General features: G+C 42.6%; 2 protein-coding genes across 2 annotated transcripts; one reads left to right on the plus strand and one right to left on the minus strand.

Moving 5' to 3' along the window:
* Positions 1-2106: 2106 nt before the first annotated feature.
* On the minus strand, positions 2107-6331 carry CUNH17orf67 (chromosome unknown C17orf67 homolog). The gene is made up of 4 exons (XM_026046808.1): positions 6255-6331; positions 5469-5569; positions 2825-2957; positions 2107-2542 (listed from the first exon to the last, which is right to left on the minus strand). Exons 1-3 carry the CDS (start codon positions 6307-6309, stop codon positions 2841-2843), a joined length of 273 nt encoding a protein of 90 aa, XP_025902593.1. The 5' UTR covers positions 6310-6331; the 3' UTR covers positions 2107-2542; positions 2825-2840.
* A 678-nt stretch (positions 6332-7009) lies between these two features.
* DGKE (diacylglycerol kinase epsilon) lies at positions 7010-13701 on the plus strand. Its single transcript, XM_026046852.1, has 11 exons — positions 7010-7422; positions 8161-8320; positions 8746-8865; positions 9309-9452; positions 9783-9940; positions 10224-10275; positions 10426-10539; positions 11307-11378; positions 11822-11949; positions 12064-12175; positions 12502-13701. The coding sequence occupies exons 1-11, from the start codon at positions 7010-7012 to the stop codon at positions 12691-12693; spliced, it is 1665 nt and encodes a 554-aa protein (XP_025902637.1). The 3' UTR covers positions 12694-13701.
* The last annotated feature ends 7034 nt before the right edge of the window (positions 13702-20735 follow it).

Genomic DNA, 20735 nt, shown 5'->3' on the forward strand with positions numbered 1-20735 from the left:
TGAGAATCCCACTCTGATGATGACATTCAATCAATCCAGTTTTCCTCCACAGCTCAGATGATGTTAGCTTTGCATTTGTTCAGTAAGTAGAGTAACAGAGGACTTCATTCAAAAGAAAATTCTAACAAGACTCCGTCTATTGCCAAAAAAATAAAGCCTTAAAATTCCTGCAGGTAAATATGTTTTTCTACACATTATTCAATTTCAGAATGTCTTAAGAATTTGCTTTGTTTTACTCTTTTGTGTTCTCTTTTCAGGAATACTTTGAAGAAGCAGCACTGTCCTTGTGAACAGCAGAGTAGACCCACCTGCTTAAGGGCTCCTTAAGAAGCAGGAGAAGCCTGTATTGTCTAAGCTCCAAGTGGGTAGAATCCATTTCCTTGCATTTTCCATTAGCTTCACCCCTTTGAAAGTGGATTGCAAATAAAGTAAGTCACTGATCTGCTTTCAGTGACATTGCTCTAAAGTCCAGTCTTAGTAAGCACTTCCCAAGCGCCTTACAGCTTGGGGACACTGACAGTAGCTCCAATGGGATCCCTCCTGAGAGGGAAGAATTTCCAAGAAAGCCTTCTCTTAGGCTCTGTGTTTGAACGATGGACAGTGTAAAGCCACAGGCTGCTGCATTTGGCTGTGTAGAGGCTTTCATGTCTTTCTGACATAATTGGGCACACACGTAGCCCAAAGCTCGCTAGCCGGAGCAGGAGGGGTGTAGGGAAAGCGCTTAGAGGAGTCAAAATTGCCGTTTGTGTGCAGAAACAGTGGCATCTAGTGGACGGTCCCTTCAGCTCCCTCGGCTGCAGCGGTCGCTGGTGCTGAACAAGCTCTGCAAAGTCCTGTGATGCGGCTGCCTTCGTCCTCCTTGGCCACCTCTGCAGGTAGGGCCAAGTAAACAGTTCCTCTGTTTACCTGCAGGACCCAAATTAGTTTACAGGAGTGGAGTACTTGGCTTCTTAAATCTGGTGGAAGAGCTGAATGTCTGGAAACATCATGACTGTGTTCTTTGTCCTCAGAGGCCTTGTTTTCTCTTTCTTTATTTACTCTCATGATTTTCTGTCCTCTTTTCTTTATACTTTCTCCCCTTATTCTTTGTTTCAAACTTTCCTATATAGCATATGCTATTTTTTTCATCTCAGTGGAGAAGGAGGTACTTCAATGATCAATTCCACCATAAAACAAGAGTGTTGTGATCCAGTTTACTTTTGTAAAGAAGCGTAAGTGTTGGAATTCTAAAAAGATTGGTGATTTTTTTATTTGAATCTGAGTGCAAACATGGGTTGGCTCTTCAGTCTTTTGACTAGATGAATCAGCCTTACACAAATATTCACACAATCCTGCTTTTTCCCCTTAAAAATTGGAGAGAGCATAAAACAAGGCCCTGTAAGTACTTCAGCTTTGTGTTCTTGTTTTACTCCTTTCAATCTCAGGATAATAATTCATAACCTTTCTTTGAAGGTACTGGTGATACCTTCCTAATGTGGAAAAGCAACCTGAAAAAGAATAAACAGCCTCTACTCCCTGTGTTTGCATCCGGATTAGCTCAGTGTCAGTGTGGCAGACCTAAAAGCCACTGCGTTTCCCTGCTTGTGTGAGTGTAGCCGCATGAGAGCTCCATTATTTCAGTAAAGTACCTAAACCCACTTCCACTGGCTGAAACTAGGAATAATTAAGAATGGCATTAATTGTTTTTCTGCTGAGAGACCAGAGCCAGCATTTCCTTTAATGATGTTAACTTCAATGGAGATATGCAAATGGAGATCTATATGGTAAAGAGCATTATGAATGAAGCACACAATAGCAGCCTGATTACGTTTTTTTACACTCCCAGATTTAATCTGTGATTTCATCTTGAGAGTAGTGGAAGGTAAACCTTTGATGCTTTGAGATTTAAATTATTTCCTTGGAGGCATCTAGGAAAGCTCTTACTGGAAAGAAAATATTGTATTACTGGAAAGAAATAGACTGTTGATCTATTTCAGCCTACCAAAGGCTGTTACTGCAGCAGCTACCCTGTATATCTCCATAAAATTGTTTTTTATTTCTCTATTTCTCATCAGGTTCTTAGAGCGACTGCAGTGGTGGACTCTGAAAGTTACTATGGTCTGTCTATAAATAATTCTATTGCAATTTACAAATGCTAACAACAATGCAAGACCCACCAAAACCTTCATATTTATATTGTCCAATTTTCTACCATCCTTCCCTTCATGCTCTTTTGCCTCAAATAGTCTAAAGCTTTATCCTTAAAAACATATTCTAATGCTTTTGGAATCACTACTCGGTGATAAATTCTTACTCATAGCTCAGATTTTGGGGGAAACCTGTGATTTTTTAATTTTTTTATTCATGCATGCAAGCAGTATTTTCTCTACAGGTAGAAAATATAAGGTAGTGTATAACATAGCTAGACATGTATGGTTGAAAGCTTTCCTAAATCACTAGAATTACACTGTATTCCAAAGAGGTTCAACACACGGCCAGTGCAGGAATAATCTTGTCCACCAAAACACAAAGCACATATCCTCTTAAATGCACACGAAGACATCTGCAGGAAAAAAAAAAAATACATAAATACATTGACTATATTATTTGTACACAAAGGTCTTCAAATAAATGTAAGAACTTCTGTAACATTAATTCTTCACAATAGCAGGACCCTGCCAGCCTTCCACTGTTTCTCAGCTGGAGGATTTTTTGAAAACTGCCAGCTTACTTTGTAGGGCTGAGTTTAGGAATTTTATGTTTTCGTTTTAAAATAAATTGTGGCTCTATCTTTTATTAGGAAGGAAGAAATGTGTACTGTAAAAATATACGAGATAGCACTTACAAGGCAGGTAAATCCATTAGATTGGATGGACTAAATCCCTGTTGCAGTGTGGAAGGCAATGTGGATTTAACCAGTGCTCCAGGAATTGTTCTTCTGATCTCTGCTCCAGGCGCTGGAGGTAAAGCATGTGCTCCTATTTAAAGAAAAGAAAACATAATTTAATTAAGTAAACATTTGAGTCTCATGTCAGCCCAGTGAGCTAGTACAATGCTATAGTTTCTATAGGAGGACTGAATTTATCCCTGAAAATGACTGGGGCTGCCAGTCAGTTTGCCTATGCAATATTTAAGGAATGACACCAACAATCAAGTTAGCCTTCATTTCTGTTCATCCCTGAAGGAGACTGAGAATCCCCAGGTAGTAAAACAGTCTCCTCGGATGCTGTAGGGATGCATAAATGCTTAATTTTCTCATTTTATCTTTCACAGAATGGGAGTTAACCATCCTGCCCGAGGAACCTGTGTTACGCTTTGAGTGACCTGGATGTGTGTCCTGCTCTCACTGAGCTCCCTCTTCCTCACAGCCCAAGGGGACTTGGCCCAAACCCCTCATGGCAACTTCGTTGTGAATCTGAAGAAAATAGCACTGTGTGATAGAGATGATGGCACATGACAAAAAGCAGGGTCTTGGTCAAAATAAGATTAAAATATGTTGATAATGTGAGTAACTTTTTTTAAAATTATAAAAGATAGATCATCTTGTTGTCTGTAGCTGAATAGGCTTTTTGATTGAACTGCACTGTAGAAATCAAACAGTGTCACATAGAATTACAAATTAAATTCTCCAGCTCAGCGTGGTCTGGCCTAGTTCAAACAGCTTTTGCTTAAAATAGATGAATAGAGTTGGGTTCATCCCAGCATTAGTTTCATCTTGCTACAAAGAATCCATACAAAATCAGTTTTTCTCCTTGTGCCTGTGGCAGGACTGTGCACAGGGATACAGCAGCCATGGCCCTTTATTTGGAAGGGAAAATCTCCATGTTATACTTAGGGAACAGATTTTTATCAGAAGACAGTTCTTTTTCTACTGAAAACCTTGAAATTTAATGGGAAAAAAAAAAAAAACAAGAACAAGTTTGGGGTTTCCTGCAGAAAGCCAGTTTTGTCTCATATATATATATATATATATAAAATATGTGTGTGTGTATTGTAATCTCAGAAGAGTCACAACAAAGTATTTGCTAATCATCTTAGTGGAATGGAAAGTAGCCAGGACAGAGCAGAGGAGATCAGGAATCAAATTACTCTATAGCCACAGCTCCTTTTATTCCCCACCTCCATGCATGTAACTTCCCATAGTACAGGATTTAATTCAATCCAGCTTCATTACTGTTTTATTTCTATATAAATGTATGCTATAATCACAGTGGTATATTCTTCGTGGTATACTGAATATAACCATGGATACTGTATAGCTAATTTGCAAACACTTTACAAGGCTCATTTAACAACAGCTTGGAAACCAACCTTATCCTGAGTGTTGTGGTTAGCAGTGAAGTTTGTGCCTGCTGCTTTTGGGCTGTGTTTTACAGTCTTAATTGTACAAGGTTGTTGACGAACCCAGCCTAATATTCCTGTGCCAGCTTTGATTTGTTGTAGCCAAAGCTGACAAAGGAGGATGTGTCCATCAGCCGCGGTGTATGGCCAGCCTCCACGGCTGCCAGGCGGATCATTTTGGCTCCTATACATACCATTGGAAAGGGCAGACCACGAGCTGCCTCCACAAGCCTGGCACGCGTGGGGTCCAACCCTGCGGGGTGCACAGCGCCCTTAATGTCTTTGACATTCATAAGTTCTCAGCACCTTGCTAAGCTGAGCCCCTTACGTCCAGCACACTTGCACCATCTATTGTGTGTTTTCTGGCTTCTGTGGTTTTAGCCTCTTTAGAGCCATGTAATTTTAGCACAGTTTATTTATTTTGGAAAGAAATGCACAGTAATTTTAAAATACTTTAAGTAGCTCTTGAGAAGCACAGAATTTATGTTACATCTTGTCAAAGCAAGGAAAAGAGAAGGCTCCTAAGTTCATTTGCTTTTTCTTTTGTTGTTTTGAGGTTTTTAGGAATCCATAAATACAAATACTAAATGCAAAAACAATGTTGCTGCATTATGTTAGCAACAAAAACTTTGTGCTACATCATAGCAAACCACCCTGTCTGCAGCATTCATAAAAGGTGAATGAAAGAAGTGATTTTAAAAGCTGGTTGAGAAGTACCTCAATCTCCACACTGACCACTGACACCTGCATCTCCTTTCTGCCTTGAGTGCAGAATGTACTGCAAGCAAAAGACTATTTCCTGTTATTTTAATTTTTTTCAGGAACAACCCGATGAACTCCACATTTCTACAAATGAAAAGGCACTTTCTTCTCAATAATTTAATATGCATTTTTGAGCTGTGATACCTCTAGATGATAAATAATGCCATATTCTGCAAGCATACATTTCCAGGGCAATTCATTCTTCAATTACTGCTAGGTAATTGAAAAGTTTAAAAATATTCCACAGAAGAACTCAACTGCTTAAAAGGGTGATATTTGTAAATAATTGCACTTGCTGCTTGGAGTTACATTTATAAAAATATAATATTAAGCACAAATGAAACTTTTTAACTTAATTTGCTTTCAAAATAAATAGCATAAATCACCCTCATTGGCTCATCAGGGAAACCAGCTTTTCTTTGTCTGTCTTCACGACGAGTTCTCAGGATCTGCTTGGCTTCCTTTTCATTCAGAATTGGTGAAGTGTCTAAAGGAAAAGCAGAGATTAAATATGAAAGTACCCCAAAAGTTAGTGTTTTATCTTTCAGATATAAAACAAAAGGTCTCCAAACCTGATTTCTGTCTATGTACAAAGTGTTCTTTCATTACAGCCCTTCCCAGGGGATATTGCAGTCCAGGAGATAAAAGCAGAATTTTAAACCATTTTTATACTTGCACTTTCTATAGTCTGGTTCTGTCAGGATGAAGCAAACCCCAGCATTAATGGTGCTGTCTAAAATGAGAAAATATGACAGCACCATTTAACCACTGACATTATTAACTCTTTTTTTACTCTTTTCAGTGTTACTTTGCTTTTTAAGATAGACTTTTGTTGCAATGGACAGATTGCATCAACTCTTTAGCTTGTGAGCTCTTGGTAGAAACGGTATCAAAATTGTACACTCGTAAAACAAGACACTTCTATTTGGCAATAACTGACTAAGGTGTAGTGTAATATCTAATGCAATAGCGTGATGGTTAAACATCAAATAATGGAATTCCTGCAGCATATTTAATTCTTTATATAGCCAGATGTTAAAAGTGAAATGCAAAGACATAAAAAAAAAAAAAAAAAAAAAAAAAAAAAGAGAGAGAGAGAGAAAAAAGGAAAACCATTACCACTCCTTGCAGCTCTACATGCGCAAGCAGGTTTGTTTTATAGAGACTCCTACCTGCAGAAGCGGTCAGGAGGAGCAGGATGGAGCCCAACACGAGCAGCTTCTCCATGGTGCCTGCTTCCCCGCGGGCTTCCCTCGGAGCGCGGCTCCTGGCTCCCGTGCGAGCCCGCCGGCGGGCGGCCCCGCGCTACCCCCCTTCCCCGCGCGGGCCGCCCGCGCTCTCCCATTCCCGGGATAGCTCCGCTCCCTGCGGCGCGGGGCGGCTCTTCCCGCCGCGGGCTGCGCCCTGGGGGCTGCGAGAACGGGCGCGTTTCGCTGCCTTCAGCCGGGCAAGCGACGCCCGGGGTAAATGACTGCTGTGGTTTCTGGACGGCGGGTGCCCGTTGCTGAGCGTGACCGGGGCACGAAGGGCCGCTAAGCGCCGAGAACGGCGCCATCTCCAAGCGGGGGTTCAGGGGCAGGAACGTTAATGACGCGCTTCAAACGCGTTACAAACAGGACGACCTGCGGCTGGCCTGTGTGATTGTCTGACTGATTATTTATTTATTTGTGTATTTGTTTGTCTGTTTGTTTGTTTGTTCGCGAGCCCTGCGCTCCCCGCGCCGCCTCCATCGCTCCTTCTCCCACAAACGGCGCCGCTCGTCGCGCGGGCCGCGCCCCCGCCCGTCTCCTAGCGACCGCCGCTTCCGCTTCCGCCGCTCGGCAGCCGCATGGCGGCGGGCGGGGAGGCGGCGGCGCCGCGCGCTGCCCCGCGGCCCGCGGAGGGCGGCGGGGCGGCCGGCCGCGGCCCGCGCTAGGGCCGGGGGGCCATGGAGGGGCCGTGGGGCGGCGCCGACTGGCGCCTGGCGCTGGGCACGCTCTGCTCCGTGCTGCTGCCCGTGCTGGTGACGCTGTGGTGCAGCGCGCAGCGCTCGCGGCGGCAGCTGCTCATCCGCGACATCTTCCGCGGCAGCAAGCACGACTGGCGCTACACGGACCTCTTCGGGCAGCCCTCGTACTGCTGCGTGTGCGCGCAGCCCGTGCTGCGCGGCGCCTTCTGCCGCTGCTGCGGCCGCCGCGCCGGCGAGGGCTGCCTCAAGCGCGCCGAGCGCCGCTTCCCCTGCAAGGAGGCCGTGGGCCGCGCCAGGGGCCACCACTGGATCCGCGGCAACGTGCCGCTCTGCAGCCACTGCCGCGCGTGCGGCCAGCAGTGCGGCACGCAGCCCAAGCTCTGCGACTACAGGTGCGCGCGCGGGCTGCGCAAATAGCCGCCGCAGCCGCTTAAGCCGGGGCTTTGCGGGGGGGAAGCGCGGATTAACGCTCCGCGGAGGATGGCGGGGGAGCTGGTGTGGTGGGGCGGGGGGGTTGCAGTGTTTTCTCCTGCTCTGGGCCCTTTTCCAGCGCCCGGCTGAGCGGTTGGGTGTTGGGAGCCCTGCGCCTTGCGTGGGGCTCCGGAGCCTGTCGGCTTTCCAGGCTGAAAAACGGCGTCATCCATCGCAAAAGGAAAACTATCAACAAAGCCTATTAATTGCAAAAAAGTTAAGTAATTGAACGTGATTCTACTATCGTAGCTCCTTTTTTAGAGTGGGTAGAAGTTGTGCTGCTCATATGGCTTTTCAGTGTAGCAGGGTTTGTACTTAGGCTACACTTAGGCTGTATGAAGGGATATTTATAGCAACAGTTATTTGCAATTTAAGAACAAAGACATAATTTAAAACTTTGAATTGCTCTTTATATAATTTAAATGCAATTATTAGACTGGAAGAACGTGATCTTGTCCTTACGGTTGCCTATAGCCAACACGGGGCTCTCTAAAAGTTTTTTTTGTTATTTATTATATTGTTAACATGCTGAAAATACTGTCATCATGGCTCAGGTAACTGTAAGTACTTTCCAGAAAGTTACTCCATACAAAATAGATGCTTGGTATAGCGAGACAGTTGTTTGAGGTCTTTGTTTCTTGCTTTTTTTTTTCCTCCAGATGCGTGTGGTGTCAGCAAACTGTGCACGACGAATGCATGCAGACCTCTCTGAAGAACGAGGAGTGCACTTTTGGGGAATTCAGAGACTTAATTATCCCACCATACTACTTATCCGCTATCAATCAGATGCGTAAAGACAAAAGAACAGATTATGAAAAGGTATCTGTCTGCTGCCTCGCGTGTTTATGATGTTTTGTCGTTTGGATTTCTAAGGCTAAATTGATTTAGGCTTAAAATGGTAATCTGTCAGGGTGCTTTCCAAAAATTACTGTTGAAAATGCATCAAATAGCTAGCAAAACAATCCATGGAAAAAAACACAGCAGCTGTTCAAGTAGATATTTAATATTTTGTGCTATTATGCCACTTTGTAACATAGGATCTGCTTTCCTGGGTACTGTAGAAAGAGAAATCTTCAGCTTTGAATGCTACTAGTTGAAATGAATGTTAAGCCTGTCCTCTCGGTTGTTGTGTCAGAAGTATCTGGTTTTGTTTTTGCTATTTATTGTTTTGCTAATTATTGTTTCTGATTTAAGCGTTTTCTCTCTTGCAGTGTTTATGTGACTGAGTTGTTATCTTTTGGCAGATAGTACCTTACTGCAGGAAACACTGGATGCCAATAATCGTGCTGGCTAATACTCGTAGTGGAAACAACATGGGTGAAACCTTACTAGGAGAATTTAAAATTCTACTGAACCCTGTTCAGGTAATTATGTTAGAAAGCTACTATCAGCAGTATTTACAGTTGGGGCTTTGTATGGTTTCTTCAGCTCTGCTAGGATGGCACAGGATGTTGTTGTTCCTTGGATTTCCTGGATATACCTTAGTATTCTTCCTTTGAAGTTGAAAATAGAGCCTTGTATTGGAGACTGATAGAAATCAGCATGTATGTGTTTTAGAGGCATCCCTGTAGAGCTATAAGGAAAAAATATTTTCATATTCTGAATACTTAAAGACCAAGGTTATTCGTTTTTAGAAAATTCACTGTAATGTTACTAGATACAGACTTTTTTTAGAACTTATCCTTGATAAATCAAGCAAAACAAAGGAAGCAGATTTCCATCAGAATCAACTGGAAGTAACTTGTCTGTGAGGCAATTCCCGAGTCATGTTCTTTGACCTTAGACTACTCATTTTCCTCAATTCTAGGTTTTTGATCTAAGCAAAATAGCACCTGCTAAAGCACTCCAGCTTTGTACCTTGCTGCCCTGCAATGCTGTCAGGGTCCTCGTCTGTGGAGGCGATGGCACAGTGGGCTGGGTCCTGGATGCCATCGATGAGATGAAGATAAAGGTACTGGGTTTAACTCTGAATGTCTCTTGTGGAGAAGTGAATTTTGTCACTGCTCAGATCCTGAGCCCTGCTCTCTTACCTGCATTTATTGATCATGGCAATGAATAAAGCTAGAGAAAATTAATCTATGCATTGCAGTCATATTGGTGGGGAGGAGGGGAAGCTGTTTTGATATGAACTTGCAGTTCAGGAAAAATATAAAAGCTCCAGACTTTAAGTATATACTTAAAGTTGTTCTTTGTACAACAAGAGCAATCTTCAGAACATTTTATGCATTATTTTTCCCTTTTCCTGAAAAAGGAGCTAATATCTGGTGTTTCTGTGTCTCAGGGGCAGGAACGCTTTATTCCCCAAGTTGCAATCTTACCTCTGGGAACAGGCAACGATCTGTCTAATACACTGGGCTGGGGTGCAGGTTATGCTGGAGAAGTCCCTGTAGAACAGATCTTACGAAATGTCATGGAAGCAGATGGAATCAAACTGGACAGGCAAGTAATGGTGGAAAGATACATTCTATAGAACTGAATGTTATTATAGATCTTTTGATACCCAGCAGCATGTCTAAAGAAGCACGGGTACTGCTTGGCTAGAGACCTATGTAATAAGTTATGTCCAAAATAAGTCATCTTCTAGCTGCTTTACAACATTTAATTCTTATAGCTAACTAAATCTGAACCTTCTGACTTCAGTATAGGTATGAGAACCTTAACTACACACTAGATGTGAGAACGTTATCTGTCATGTGTCTGAATAATAGCTTTTGTTTTTCAGATGGAAGGTTCAAGTAACAAATAAAGGATACTACAATTTAAGGAAACCAAAGGTATGGTTGGAAGTTAAAATGTTGGGGTTTTGGAATATCTGTGTGGATGTACTTACCCTTCTGTTTACCTACTTCTAATAACGCCTTACATTCTGAAATTCTAATAATATGAAATTCAATACGATCTTAACTAAAACTTCTGTCTGACAGGTGTTCACAATGAACAACTACTTTTCTATAGGACCTGATGCTCTTATGGCTTTAAATTTCCATGCGCATCGGGAGAAGACTCCCTCTCTGTTTTCCAGCAGAATTATTAATAAGGTGGGTTTGCTGTTTGACTTGCAGCTTTTATTAAAATAATCTGCATGGGGTTTTTTTTTGCCAGCATAGCATGCTAGAAGGTCTTTCAAATAAGTCTTAGAGATCCATCTGAATTGTTGTGTTTGGATTTTAAGTGTTTATTCTGTTTTGTCAAGGGCTGTGTTATTTTGAAAGGAAATATGTCTTCAGTGATCTGTTTCTTCTGCACAGCAGCTTTGTTGACCAAACTTTATACTGCCTCCCCCCACTCCTTTCTTCCCTCCCTGTTATTAGTCCTAAATTTTGATGTGGAATATGTGCTCTGATATGACGGGGTGATACATTTCTTTATTTCACAGCATCTTTTCATCCCGTTTTAGAGAAGTTTGAACTCATTGCTCTTGGGGGGAGGATTTCATGATTTAAATATGTTTCCAGTCTATTCCTAAGCATTTTGTCTTGCCTCTGTTTGTTAGCTTGTTTATGTCTACGCTCTTGCTTGTTTAATTTTTGTTTAGAGCTTCTTGTTTACTTTGAAACTAAATGGGTTAGCTTAGGGACATTGCTCATTGCATTTTAAAAGTGAAAACAAGGTTCTTAAGGGACTTGTAGCTTAGCTCATTAAGAGAACTTGAAAGATATGCAGATATTCTGTTATGCATGAATTTTACATAAGGCTCACAGAACCATAACTCTACATGAATATTTTAACTAGTCTCATGGTACTGTATTTTTCCTAATAGTATTTTATGGTGTGTTTTTTTTATTGTTTTTTTTTTAATATATAGGCTGTTTACTTTTTCTATGGAACCAAAGACTGCTTAGTACAAGAATGTAAAGATCTCAACAAGAAGGTTGAGGTAAGTTTTTTAGCTTGCCCGTTTATTTTCTGGACAACCAGGGGGATGTAAAAGCTTTTCCAGTGAAAGGAAGGGGAAAGAGCTTTGCGTTACACATCTACAATGTAATGCCTGTGTGGAGGATGGCTCTGGATGGACCTGCTGAAGGGTTTTTGATGTTGGCTACTTGCAGCTGCATGGAATTCCTGCCACTGCACTCTACCAGTGATCCCTGATTTTTTTTGTATCTTTGATTCAGGTCTCTGAGTTCAAATACTGATATTTAACAATTTTTTTTTTAATTGTTAAAGATGTTCCGTTGTTATGTCAGTAGTTTTGCTGAGAGGTGTATTTTCCGCTGTTGACTTTATTGGAGCCCTAGTAAATTCATAAAGGTGATAACCATATGCTGAAGAACTGAATTTCATCCGCAGTAGCTAACTTGTGTTCTGTGTCTTTTAAAGCTAGAGTTGGATGGCGAGAGAATCGAGTTGCCCAACTTGGAAGGCATCATTGTCCTGAATATTGGATACTGGGGAGGTGGCTGCAGACTCTGGGAAGGAATGGGTGATGAACCTTATCCCTTGGCAAGGTATGCAGTGCATCAGGCTAAGCAGACCTTAATAATAGTGATAAAGGACTGTAAAGTTTGAACTGGTGTTTAGGAACTGATGAGCATCACTTAAAAGTATCTCTTAATTCATAGGCATGATGATGGACTGCTGGAAGTTGTTGGAGTTTATGGTTCTTTTCACTGTGCCCAGATACAGGTGAAGCTGGCAAATCCTGTTCGTCTAGGGCAGGCACATACAGTAAGGGTAAGTGGTATTTATAAATGCATTTCCCTGTACTTTTTTCAGTACACAGGATACAACTTCAAGTGCTCAACTGTCTGGTCGAGTCTCTTTTTTTCTAAAATTTCAATTTAGGGTGGAGCTGGTTGTTCCTGCTGGTTGGTAGAGTTAAATTATGTCATAGTTTACAAACCTCTGTTGCTGTGGCCTGTAAGTCCTGCTAATTATATACCAAGCTACTCCCTGGTGAGGCTGAAACCTTGCAGCATCTGTACATTATAGATGTAAGAGATATCTTCAGAGCTGCTTTGAGTTGCTGTGATTTTCTGTGTTTTTCTGTTTAATACTAGCTGATCTTGAAGAGTTCAAAGATGCCAATGCAGGTGGATGGTGAACCGTGGGCTCAGGGGCCCTGCACTGTTACCATAACTCATAAGACACATGCACTGATGCTCTATCACTCCGGTGAGCAAACGGATGACGACGCTTCCAGCCTGTCTGAGCAAGAGCACGTGAGAGAGCAGACTGATGAAGATGTGTAGGTTTTTAAAACTTAACGTAATACCGTGATAAAGTTTGTGTTTAAAAGCACTGAGAACATTTAATCCAGATGAAAGCTTATGCTGTAAGGTTCATGCTTGTGAACAAACTAGGGGTGAGGAAAAAGCCATGCTTTCACACTCATGAAAACTTTCACAGCTGAATTGCTGCAACTACTTTGCCTTTTTTTTTCCAATTGGTGGTGCCCAGTCCTTCCAGCTGCAAGAGTTGGTTACTCCAATGGCAGGAGAGGGACAGATACTGCAGCCTTTCCTTGCTGAGCTAGCAGACATCAGCACGTGCACAGTGTAATGTGCAAGAGGCTTCCTACTCCCAGAGAGGGATCACGTGGGAGTTCAGCCTGCTTCCACCTGCCCTTTTTCCCAGGAGCAGCTCCCGATCAGACAAGTAGCATGTGGGCTGAGTATTCTGGTAAGAGCCTGCTCCTGCCTATCATATTTTCTGGGGAGTGGAGACCTGCTTCTCTGAGAATCTGCATGTGCAGAACATATCTAGTAGCTTTGACCGGAGGATCCGGGTTCTTCGGAGAAGTAGGTAAGCAAAGAAAATGTTTTTGGAGAAAAGGCTTCTGGAAATGGTCTGTTAGCCAGTGACTCTTTCAGGGGCTGTGTAAGACAAAGTAATGTACTCCTGCGGGCCTCAGGACCCAAGATGCAGCATCAAGATAATTCCACTATGACTTGTACTGAATGTTCTTGTGGCCAGCTGCTCCCATTAAATGAGGGTCAGTTCTAGGCTTTTATAAATAAGCAGCCTGTCTTGGTTCTTAAACAGGCTTGTTGGAAGAGACCATGGACCAGAGAGCTCTTTTTGGTTGCATATAGTGGGGTTTTAAAGAAATTAGGAAGCTCAGCAATGCTTTTAAAGGGCTGCTAAAGATCTTCTGTGATAATTAGCTGAAAATGATATGGCAGGGTGTTGTGTTATCCATGTCAGTTGTGAGTGTAGGGGTTGAGAGGCAAGCTCGCAGAGGTTAGCAGGTTCTAGCCTTTGTGTGTATTAACTTGATTCTGGGGAAGGGGAAAACAAACAAAAGAAACACAGTTTTGTGATCGGCTCTTATGGGGGTGGAAGATACTTTGCTGGACCCAAGTCTGCATTTCCCATGTAAATGTATGGCCACAAAAAAAGATGATCTTGATTGCATGTGTTCTTAATGTTTCTAAACAACAGTACACACCAACTGTCAATTTGACATATCTGAAGCTTCTCAGGTTAAAAGCTTCTCAGGTGAGAACATCTTCATGAAGAACAGAAGAAAGGATCTGCTTTTTTGTTTCTTTTTTTTTTTTCCTCTACACATATTTTAAGCCTGCAGCAGCTGAGAGCTGTGAATTACACTGTAAATTTTGTCACAAATTCACTTAATTCCAGTTGATTTAGTGAAGGTCATCTCTGAGTAGGAAGTGCATTTGTGCTCGGTTTATACTGCATAAGCTGAGGGCAGTAAGGGGAATTGAGGGGCATTGATCTGAACATTGAATACTACTATTTTCAAAACTCCCCCCCCCCCCTTTTTTTTTTCTCTTTCTTTATGCTAACTGAGAGTGATACCATTGGGTAAAGTAGGGTGTATTTCTAGGTTTTGTAAGATGAAACTGTTTTACAACAATCTATAAAACAGAAGCTTGCATTAACCATGAATGAACTATTTATATTTTAAAATAACTTATTGAAGCCTTGACAAAGTCAATATTTTTTAAAACCTTCCATTGTAATCCTCTTTGGAAACCTTTTTTAACTCAATGGTATTTGTTCTAGAAAGTGCATGTGCTAGATCTTGATACTACTGATTATCAGTGAATGTCTAGATGTCTGAACATGTGATTAGAGTGTAATGAATGTACAGCAGAAGGCATTTGTAAATTCCATGTTCATTAGCCATACTCACCTCATTCATTTTATAATATGTAAATATGGAGAACATGAATAGTTAAATATATATATGAAAAGTATATAAAATACCTTGAAACATGCAATGTTAGATAAATCCATTATCTTATTTTTTTTAGTTATGAACATTGAATTTATATTAACTTTTAAAATCTTACTAGTTAGAAGTTGTTAATTTATTTTTGTGTAAATAACTTGTAAGCATCAGCATCCTCAAAGATATTTAAGTTCGAAGCTGTGGTTTTCTTAAACTGTTGTTTACAAACCAATTACAAGTCTCTGAAAAAGCAGTATGTGTGCTATGAAAAGCAATATTTTCTCAAGAGAAATGACAGTACTGGCTGTCTAAGCTATTTATGAGAGTTTAAGAGCTACCTAAAGTTGGTCAGGTAATTATTGGAACAGTTAATGATTATTGGGACATAAAACAGCTCCAAAACTTCAGTCTTTGCACTCCCAGCATCTAAGGAGAAGAAAAAAATGATATGAAGATTTTGGAAAGCCTCCTTTTTCTGTAGCAGATGAGACAGCTTCTCCACTTCTATTTTGTCTGGGTGACATAGCACCCAGGTGCTTTATTTATGCAGGCTATATCCTCCCAGTTACTGAATCTTCCAAGGAATTCTTTCCCAAGTGTGTGAAATAGTCTTTGGGAAACCTAACTCCTTATGCAGGAGAATAAGAGAAGTAAGAGGAGCCACTTGGCTCTTTGGGAGAACTGCCTGTAAGTGGTCTGGTGTGTATTGGACAGGTCATCCCTTTATCGCTTGCAGTAGGAAGAAGGCTCTGTTTCTTAAAATCAGTCTGGGTGCTTACAGTAAATACATGGCAAACTTAGCCAGTTTAGGCACGAAAAGTCTCCAGTAAAATTGTTTTTCTTGTATGGAGAATGTTCTGCAAAATTGAAGTGTCCAGTTTCAAATCCAACATGAAGTTGGTCATCCTACTGTAACTGTATGTATTGTCATATGTATTATGAACTTTTAAAAAAGAGTGCTAGAATTTGGGAAATCTTGCTTTTCCCAGCACTCTTGGTTTAGATGTGCCCACCTTTTCAGTGTGTTGCAGAATGAGTTAGTCTGGTTTGAATTGCCCTGTTGGAATGGTTCGGTTTTAATCTAGTGGCAGGGGTTAAATGTCAGCAGTGGTGGGCTCCCGGATTCTAAGCCTAATGGGAATGAAGTAGTAAAGCACTTCTGTAGCTTGTAAAATAGCTGTACCTGCTTGTGGTGTGTGTTGTGGATGTGAAACTGCTATGTGCTTTGTAATGTTGGTCGAAGGCATAAAGCACCAGTTCAAACAGCTCCTGAGTAGTCTTGCCTGAAAACTGCGATTGGAAACCTGGAAATGCTGCAGTGCCCTCCGCATCCAGAGGAGGGTACTCGTGGCCTGGACATCGTACCCTGCGCAGAAGGGCTCTCCCTTGCCCTCTTAGTGTTTCAGTGGTGAAAGGGGTGTTCCCCAAAGACAAATAATTAATAGTTTTAGCTTCTACCAGTCTTCACATACAGTATCTTTGTGTCAGACTCGGAAAACCAAAACCCGCACGGGAAGGCCCTGGTTGAGGAGCTGCTTGCCAGGCCCAGGCCTGCTTGGCCTGCTTGATCCGTGCATCTTGAGAGGGATATGTGAACTACACATGCACTGCGCCTTTCTCCTAGGCTTAGTTTTACTTCTTTCACTTGGAGCGATTCAGAGCAGGGTTAGAAGAAGCCAGTTTAGATGCCCTGCATTTGACTGTTGCCCCTTTGTAGTTCTTTCAGGCCTTGCTTTTAAGGCACTAGGCAAATTAAAATACATTTTACTTTGAGAAGTGTTAAGTGCTTACTCTTGGAAACACTTAGAAACTCTTGGAAAACAAAAACTGAGTTTATCCTGATTACATAAGAAAATGCTGTAGTGTTTTAACAGAGCTTAGAGTCTATTTCATCTTCCTGAGACAATGCTATAGCAAGAGTAAGTTAAACTTAGTGTTATTTCAGCTTCTTGACCACAGGGATAATGAGAGCACCACTTCTTCATTTAAGAATTAGCTATATTGGGAGAATTTAGATGTGTGTTTAACTATACTCACTTCCAAAAGCATGATGTGATCCAAATTCTTTACCTCAGTTTGTTGAGTACTAGATACTCAGCTCAGATTTTGGGGTTCTCAGGGAGACACTTCTAGCTGGGGTAAAGCCACATGCCTCAAGTAAGCAGTAAATTAGTGCAGACTTACAGCAGCTGAGTGTCTGACCCTGACTATTTGAAAGGATGAATGTATTGAAACTTTACATTGTTAATCCTGCCCCATGTACTGTGGTTATTGCTTTTATTGCTATATGTAATTCATTTTGTTACATTTAATTTGCAACTTGTTTGTAGATTTCTGTGTAAAAAACTTTCTTTTAAGCAGAAATGGAAGCTAATATTGTTGAGTTTATTCCGTTTAGTATCTTCGAAGTTTACATCCTGCAAAAGCCATTTTGTCTGCTACCAACTATTGTAGTCCTTAAAGTACCTCCAGCCGTTTTCTCTTTATAAGATTTTTTATAGTTAAACAGAATGGATTTTTATTTTTGTAGCTTGTAGCTTCAGTATGTATAGTTATTTCTATTCAGTAATAGCAATCAGAGTACTGTAAGAATGTGGTTGAGAGCTGTAACCTTAAATTAGTTGTAACTACTTACAAGAAAATACCAGCATGTTTTTTAAAAACATAATTAGTTTGGAAATACTGTGATTTTTGTGGATTGTATTGAATGTGTTTATGAATATTCTGAAGTTGTACTGAATAAGAAGAAAGAAACTTTAAATGCAAACATCTGGTCCAAAAGTAGAATTTGTAACATCTCAGTTTCTGCCAACCAACAAAGATGACATATGGGATTCTTTATTTCTTTTCCCCATACAAGGCTAGTAAAAAAAAAATCAGTGTACTTGACAAAGCTGTAGCTTCCTTCTGTCTTTAATTTTAAGATAAAAGTATTAGTGTCCAAAGATCAGTAAAGCCATTGGCACCATCCTCACCTCTCTTCTCAGAAAACATAAATTCTGAGCAAAGCTGAAGGCTCGCACCTGTGGAGTGTATGTACTCTGTAATGTTCCTACATACACTGCTCGTAATGTTGAACCTCTGGTGTAAATTTTTAGGGTAGAAAGATTTGTACACTTTTTTGACATCAGGTGATGCCTGCAAATCCCAGTGGGTTTTTTTTTCTTTTCAGCCTACTATTTTTTAAAAGGTAGGCGAGAACGAGAGGAGGAGGTATTTGTGTAAAACTCATAGCTGCAAAAGCTGGAAAGGGTGCTTGTAATTTGCTGTATGGACAAAGCAAGAGTGATTCTGGAACTTACTGTCAAACTTTCTGCATTGTTTGCACCGTCATTGGCAGATGATATCACCCTGTGACAAATTTAATTGATCACTATACATGAGTAATGTGTGTCATTTAAGAATTTATCAACAGAACCTGGCTCAAAGAGTAGTAACTTCAGTTAAGGTGCAGAGCTCCCTCAGGCTCTGTGACTTCTATTCAGTGATATCTGGAAAGTGTGGAGTAAACTTGGCCTTCAGAGAGTTGCATCATGGCCTGGTTCTTACGACTTAGGCATTCAGAAAGCTCTTCTGAGAAACATCTGCTCCACATTCTTAGATGTTCATAAATATAAGCTTTCTTTTTCCACAGCACTGACTTTTTGAATTTCTTAATGCATCTTTTTGTTGTCTTGTTATTTCTACTGTATTTCCCTGTAGATTAAAGTATGTGGATTAAAGTGTTTAAACTCATGTAGTTTTTCCTGTTCCTTAAGGTGTGTGTGTTTTTTTTTTTTTTTAAGTAGGAGACTTCTTATCTTTCCTAGGTGTAATAAGCTCATGTTAAGCACTGGCTTAACTCCAGTTAAGCACTGGGCTTTTGTAGGGCTGCGGTGTCACATGGTTGGTTGCTTGGACAACAGAGTCATTTTGTTGAACGCTGCAGCCCCGCTTCTGCCTGAAATCCCTCTGCAACGAGCCGTCTTTCAAGCCTCGGTCCATGGAAATAGTTCTAGACAGCAACGTGGTTATGTCAGACGTATGTGGAACTCGGGGAGCAGAGTACAGGGATGTCCCAGCACCCACTTTGGGTTGATTCTTCTCACAGCTTTTACATAATATATATTAAGCGCTCTACCCCGCCTCTTTGTGCCATTTACAGCTTCTCATGGATGTTACTAATTTGACTTAACTCTTTGCCCAGCTCTAATAGGCTTCGGTGATGAGAGCCGGCCCTTTCCTCACTTGGCATTAAAGAGTGTCTGGACCATTAACCTGTGCACCTTGTAAACTTAAGAACTCCTACTTTATTTCTTCTATGCTGCCTTTCCCTGTGTGCGTGCTCAGCAAGCCCCCTCATTACAGTTTATTAACTGAAACATTCAGCCCATAAACAGCTATAAACGTAAAAAAATCCTTTCTGCCCCAGGGAAAGCTCTGGACTGCACCAGCCTCAAACAGGCCCAATGCCTTTTACACCACCGGGGCTTCTGCTGCCCTTGAAAAATAAATGGCAGGGGCCCGATTTTTTAGAAACTGCGATGTGGACCTGGGGCAAAGCTGAGTTTATGTGGCTTTTTAATAGAGGGATGTCAAGTGATTAAACTTCATGTTTAAAAACCAATTGTTTAAATTGTTTAAATCACTGACAACAGATGTGTGAAGAAACAAAAATTGCACTTTTTATAGAGAAAATGCATCTACAGCCATCTTCTCTTTAAAGAGCACTGTGACTGTGGGTTTCAACCTGTGCTGTGCCAGCCTGGCGGGGCAGGACCTGTGTCCCCTGTGGGTCCCGGGCTCCGCGCTCGGGAGCTGCCTTTGGGGCTCCCTTGGGAGTCGCTTGAGGGACTCGCGTCGCACAAAGGCCCTCGGCTTGGCAGCCCTGGGAGCACAGGGGCGCCCGGGTCCTTGGCACGGTGAGGCGGGAGCAGCAGAGCAGGGCAGAAGTGATGGGCCGGGGTGCGGGTGAGCCGTGCAGCCCGGCTGCCATCTCCCTGCGGCCAGCGCTGAGGCAGGAGCCCTGGGAGGAGGCCTTTAGAGGAGGCCTTGGGGGAGATGGAGGAGGCCTTTAGAGGAGGCCTTGGAGTAAGGTGGCGGGAGGGGGAGCCCGTAGAGGAGCCATCAGAGGAGCTGTTGGGGGAGTAGGAGCTGTTGGCTCCTGTCAGTGGTGGCCGCACATGAGGCCGCCCTGCTGCCCGCAGGCCCCGCTCTGGAGCAGGGCCGCCTCAGGTGGCGGCAATTCCCTCCCCACACCTGTGGGGCTGGAGAGGGAGGGCCCGAGGGAGCAGATTTAAGGCAGGGAGCTTGGTATCTTCCTCATGGGGCTCTGTGTTGTTCTGGCAGTGGCCTCAGCCCTGTTTGCAGTGCTGGGGCTGCCCCATGTGCCCCATTGCTCCTGGGGCAGGGGGACCCTGCGCTAGCCCCGTCATGTCGGGCCAGCCAGACGCCGCAGCGGTGCGAGTATCTGCATGGAAAAGGCCAAGCAACCGCCCTGGGTGCTGGGCAAGGCCAAAGGGGCATCAGCCCCCCTGCCCTGGTGCCCACGGCTGCCACGAGCCGCTCATCCCACAGGCCGGCCCGCGGTGCGAGCTCTGATGAGACGGCGCTGCCAGGAGGTAAGAGCAGGGCTGTCCCGCGCTGCGGGGGCCATCAGAGCCGTCCCCTGTGTGCTCAGCCCCTGTGGCAGGGATGTCTGTCAGTCTGTCACTGCGAGGGGACCAAAGTGGTGCATGACCGCGCGTGGGTACAGCGCGAGGGGTGACAGGTACAGCGTGATGGTGGCAGCTACAGCTTGGGGACTCTGCAGCGGAAACCACTGCAATGTAAAGAGAAACCCTCCGTCTCCTTTAGCAACCTGCAGCCTGGGGGACTTGTGCTGCAACTGCCTACCACCTGCAATGAGGTGTCAAAGATTTCTGCCTTTTTTTTTTTTCTTCTTTTTATTTGTGCTTATTCAGTTATTAAATTGACTATATGTTTTAATTGTACTTGCATAAGAGTGGGTTTTTTTGCATCTGATCACAGTGCTACTGTGGCTTGTAGGTCTGCTGTATTTCAGCAATCTCACAGGAATTTCATATTAAGTTACTCCCTCTCTTCTCTCCCAGC

Source organism: Nothoprocta perdicaria, unplaced genomic scaffold (genome assembly GCF_003342845.1).
Source record: "Nothoprocta perdicaria isolate Ctin4 unplaced genomic scaffold, notPer1 scaffold_46, whole genome shotgun sequence".
Lineage (NCBI taxonomy): Eukaryota > Metazoa > Chordata > Aves > Tinamiformes > Tinamidae > Nothoprocta > Nothoprocta perdicaria.

What these genes read in the sequence shown, in the direction of transcription:
- CUNH17orf67 (XM_026046808.1), bottom strand. Translation starts at nt 6,309, where the DNA reads ATGGAGAAGCTGCTCGTGTTGGGCTCCATCCTGCTCCTCCTGACCGCT. An exon ending in CCTCCTGACCGCTTCTGCAG is followed by an intron (nt 5,570 to 6,254) that starts GTAGGAGTCTCT and finishes CTTTTCCTTTAG; the next exon opens with ACACTTCACCAATTCTGAAT. An exon ending in TCCCTGATGAGCCAATGAGG is followed by an intron (nt 2,958 to 5,468) that starts GTGATTTATGCT and finishes TTCTTTAAATAG; the next exon opens with GAGCACATGCTTTACCTCCA.
- DGKE (XM_026046852.1), top strand. Translation starts at nt 7,010, where the DNA reads ATGGAGGGGCCGTGGGGCGGCGCCGACTGGCGCCTGGCGCTGGGCACG. An exon ending in GATGGAATCAAACTGGACAG is followed by an intron (nt 9,941 to 10,223) that starts GCAAGTAATGGT and finishes TTTGTTTTTCAG; the next exon opens with ATGGAAGGTTCAAGTAACAA. An exon ending in GGCAGGCACATACAGTAAGG is followed by an intron (nt 12,176 to 12,501) that starts GTAAGTGGTATT and finishes GTTTAATACTAG; the next exon opens with CTGATCTTGAAGAGTTCAAA.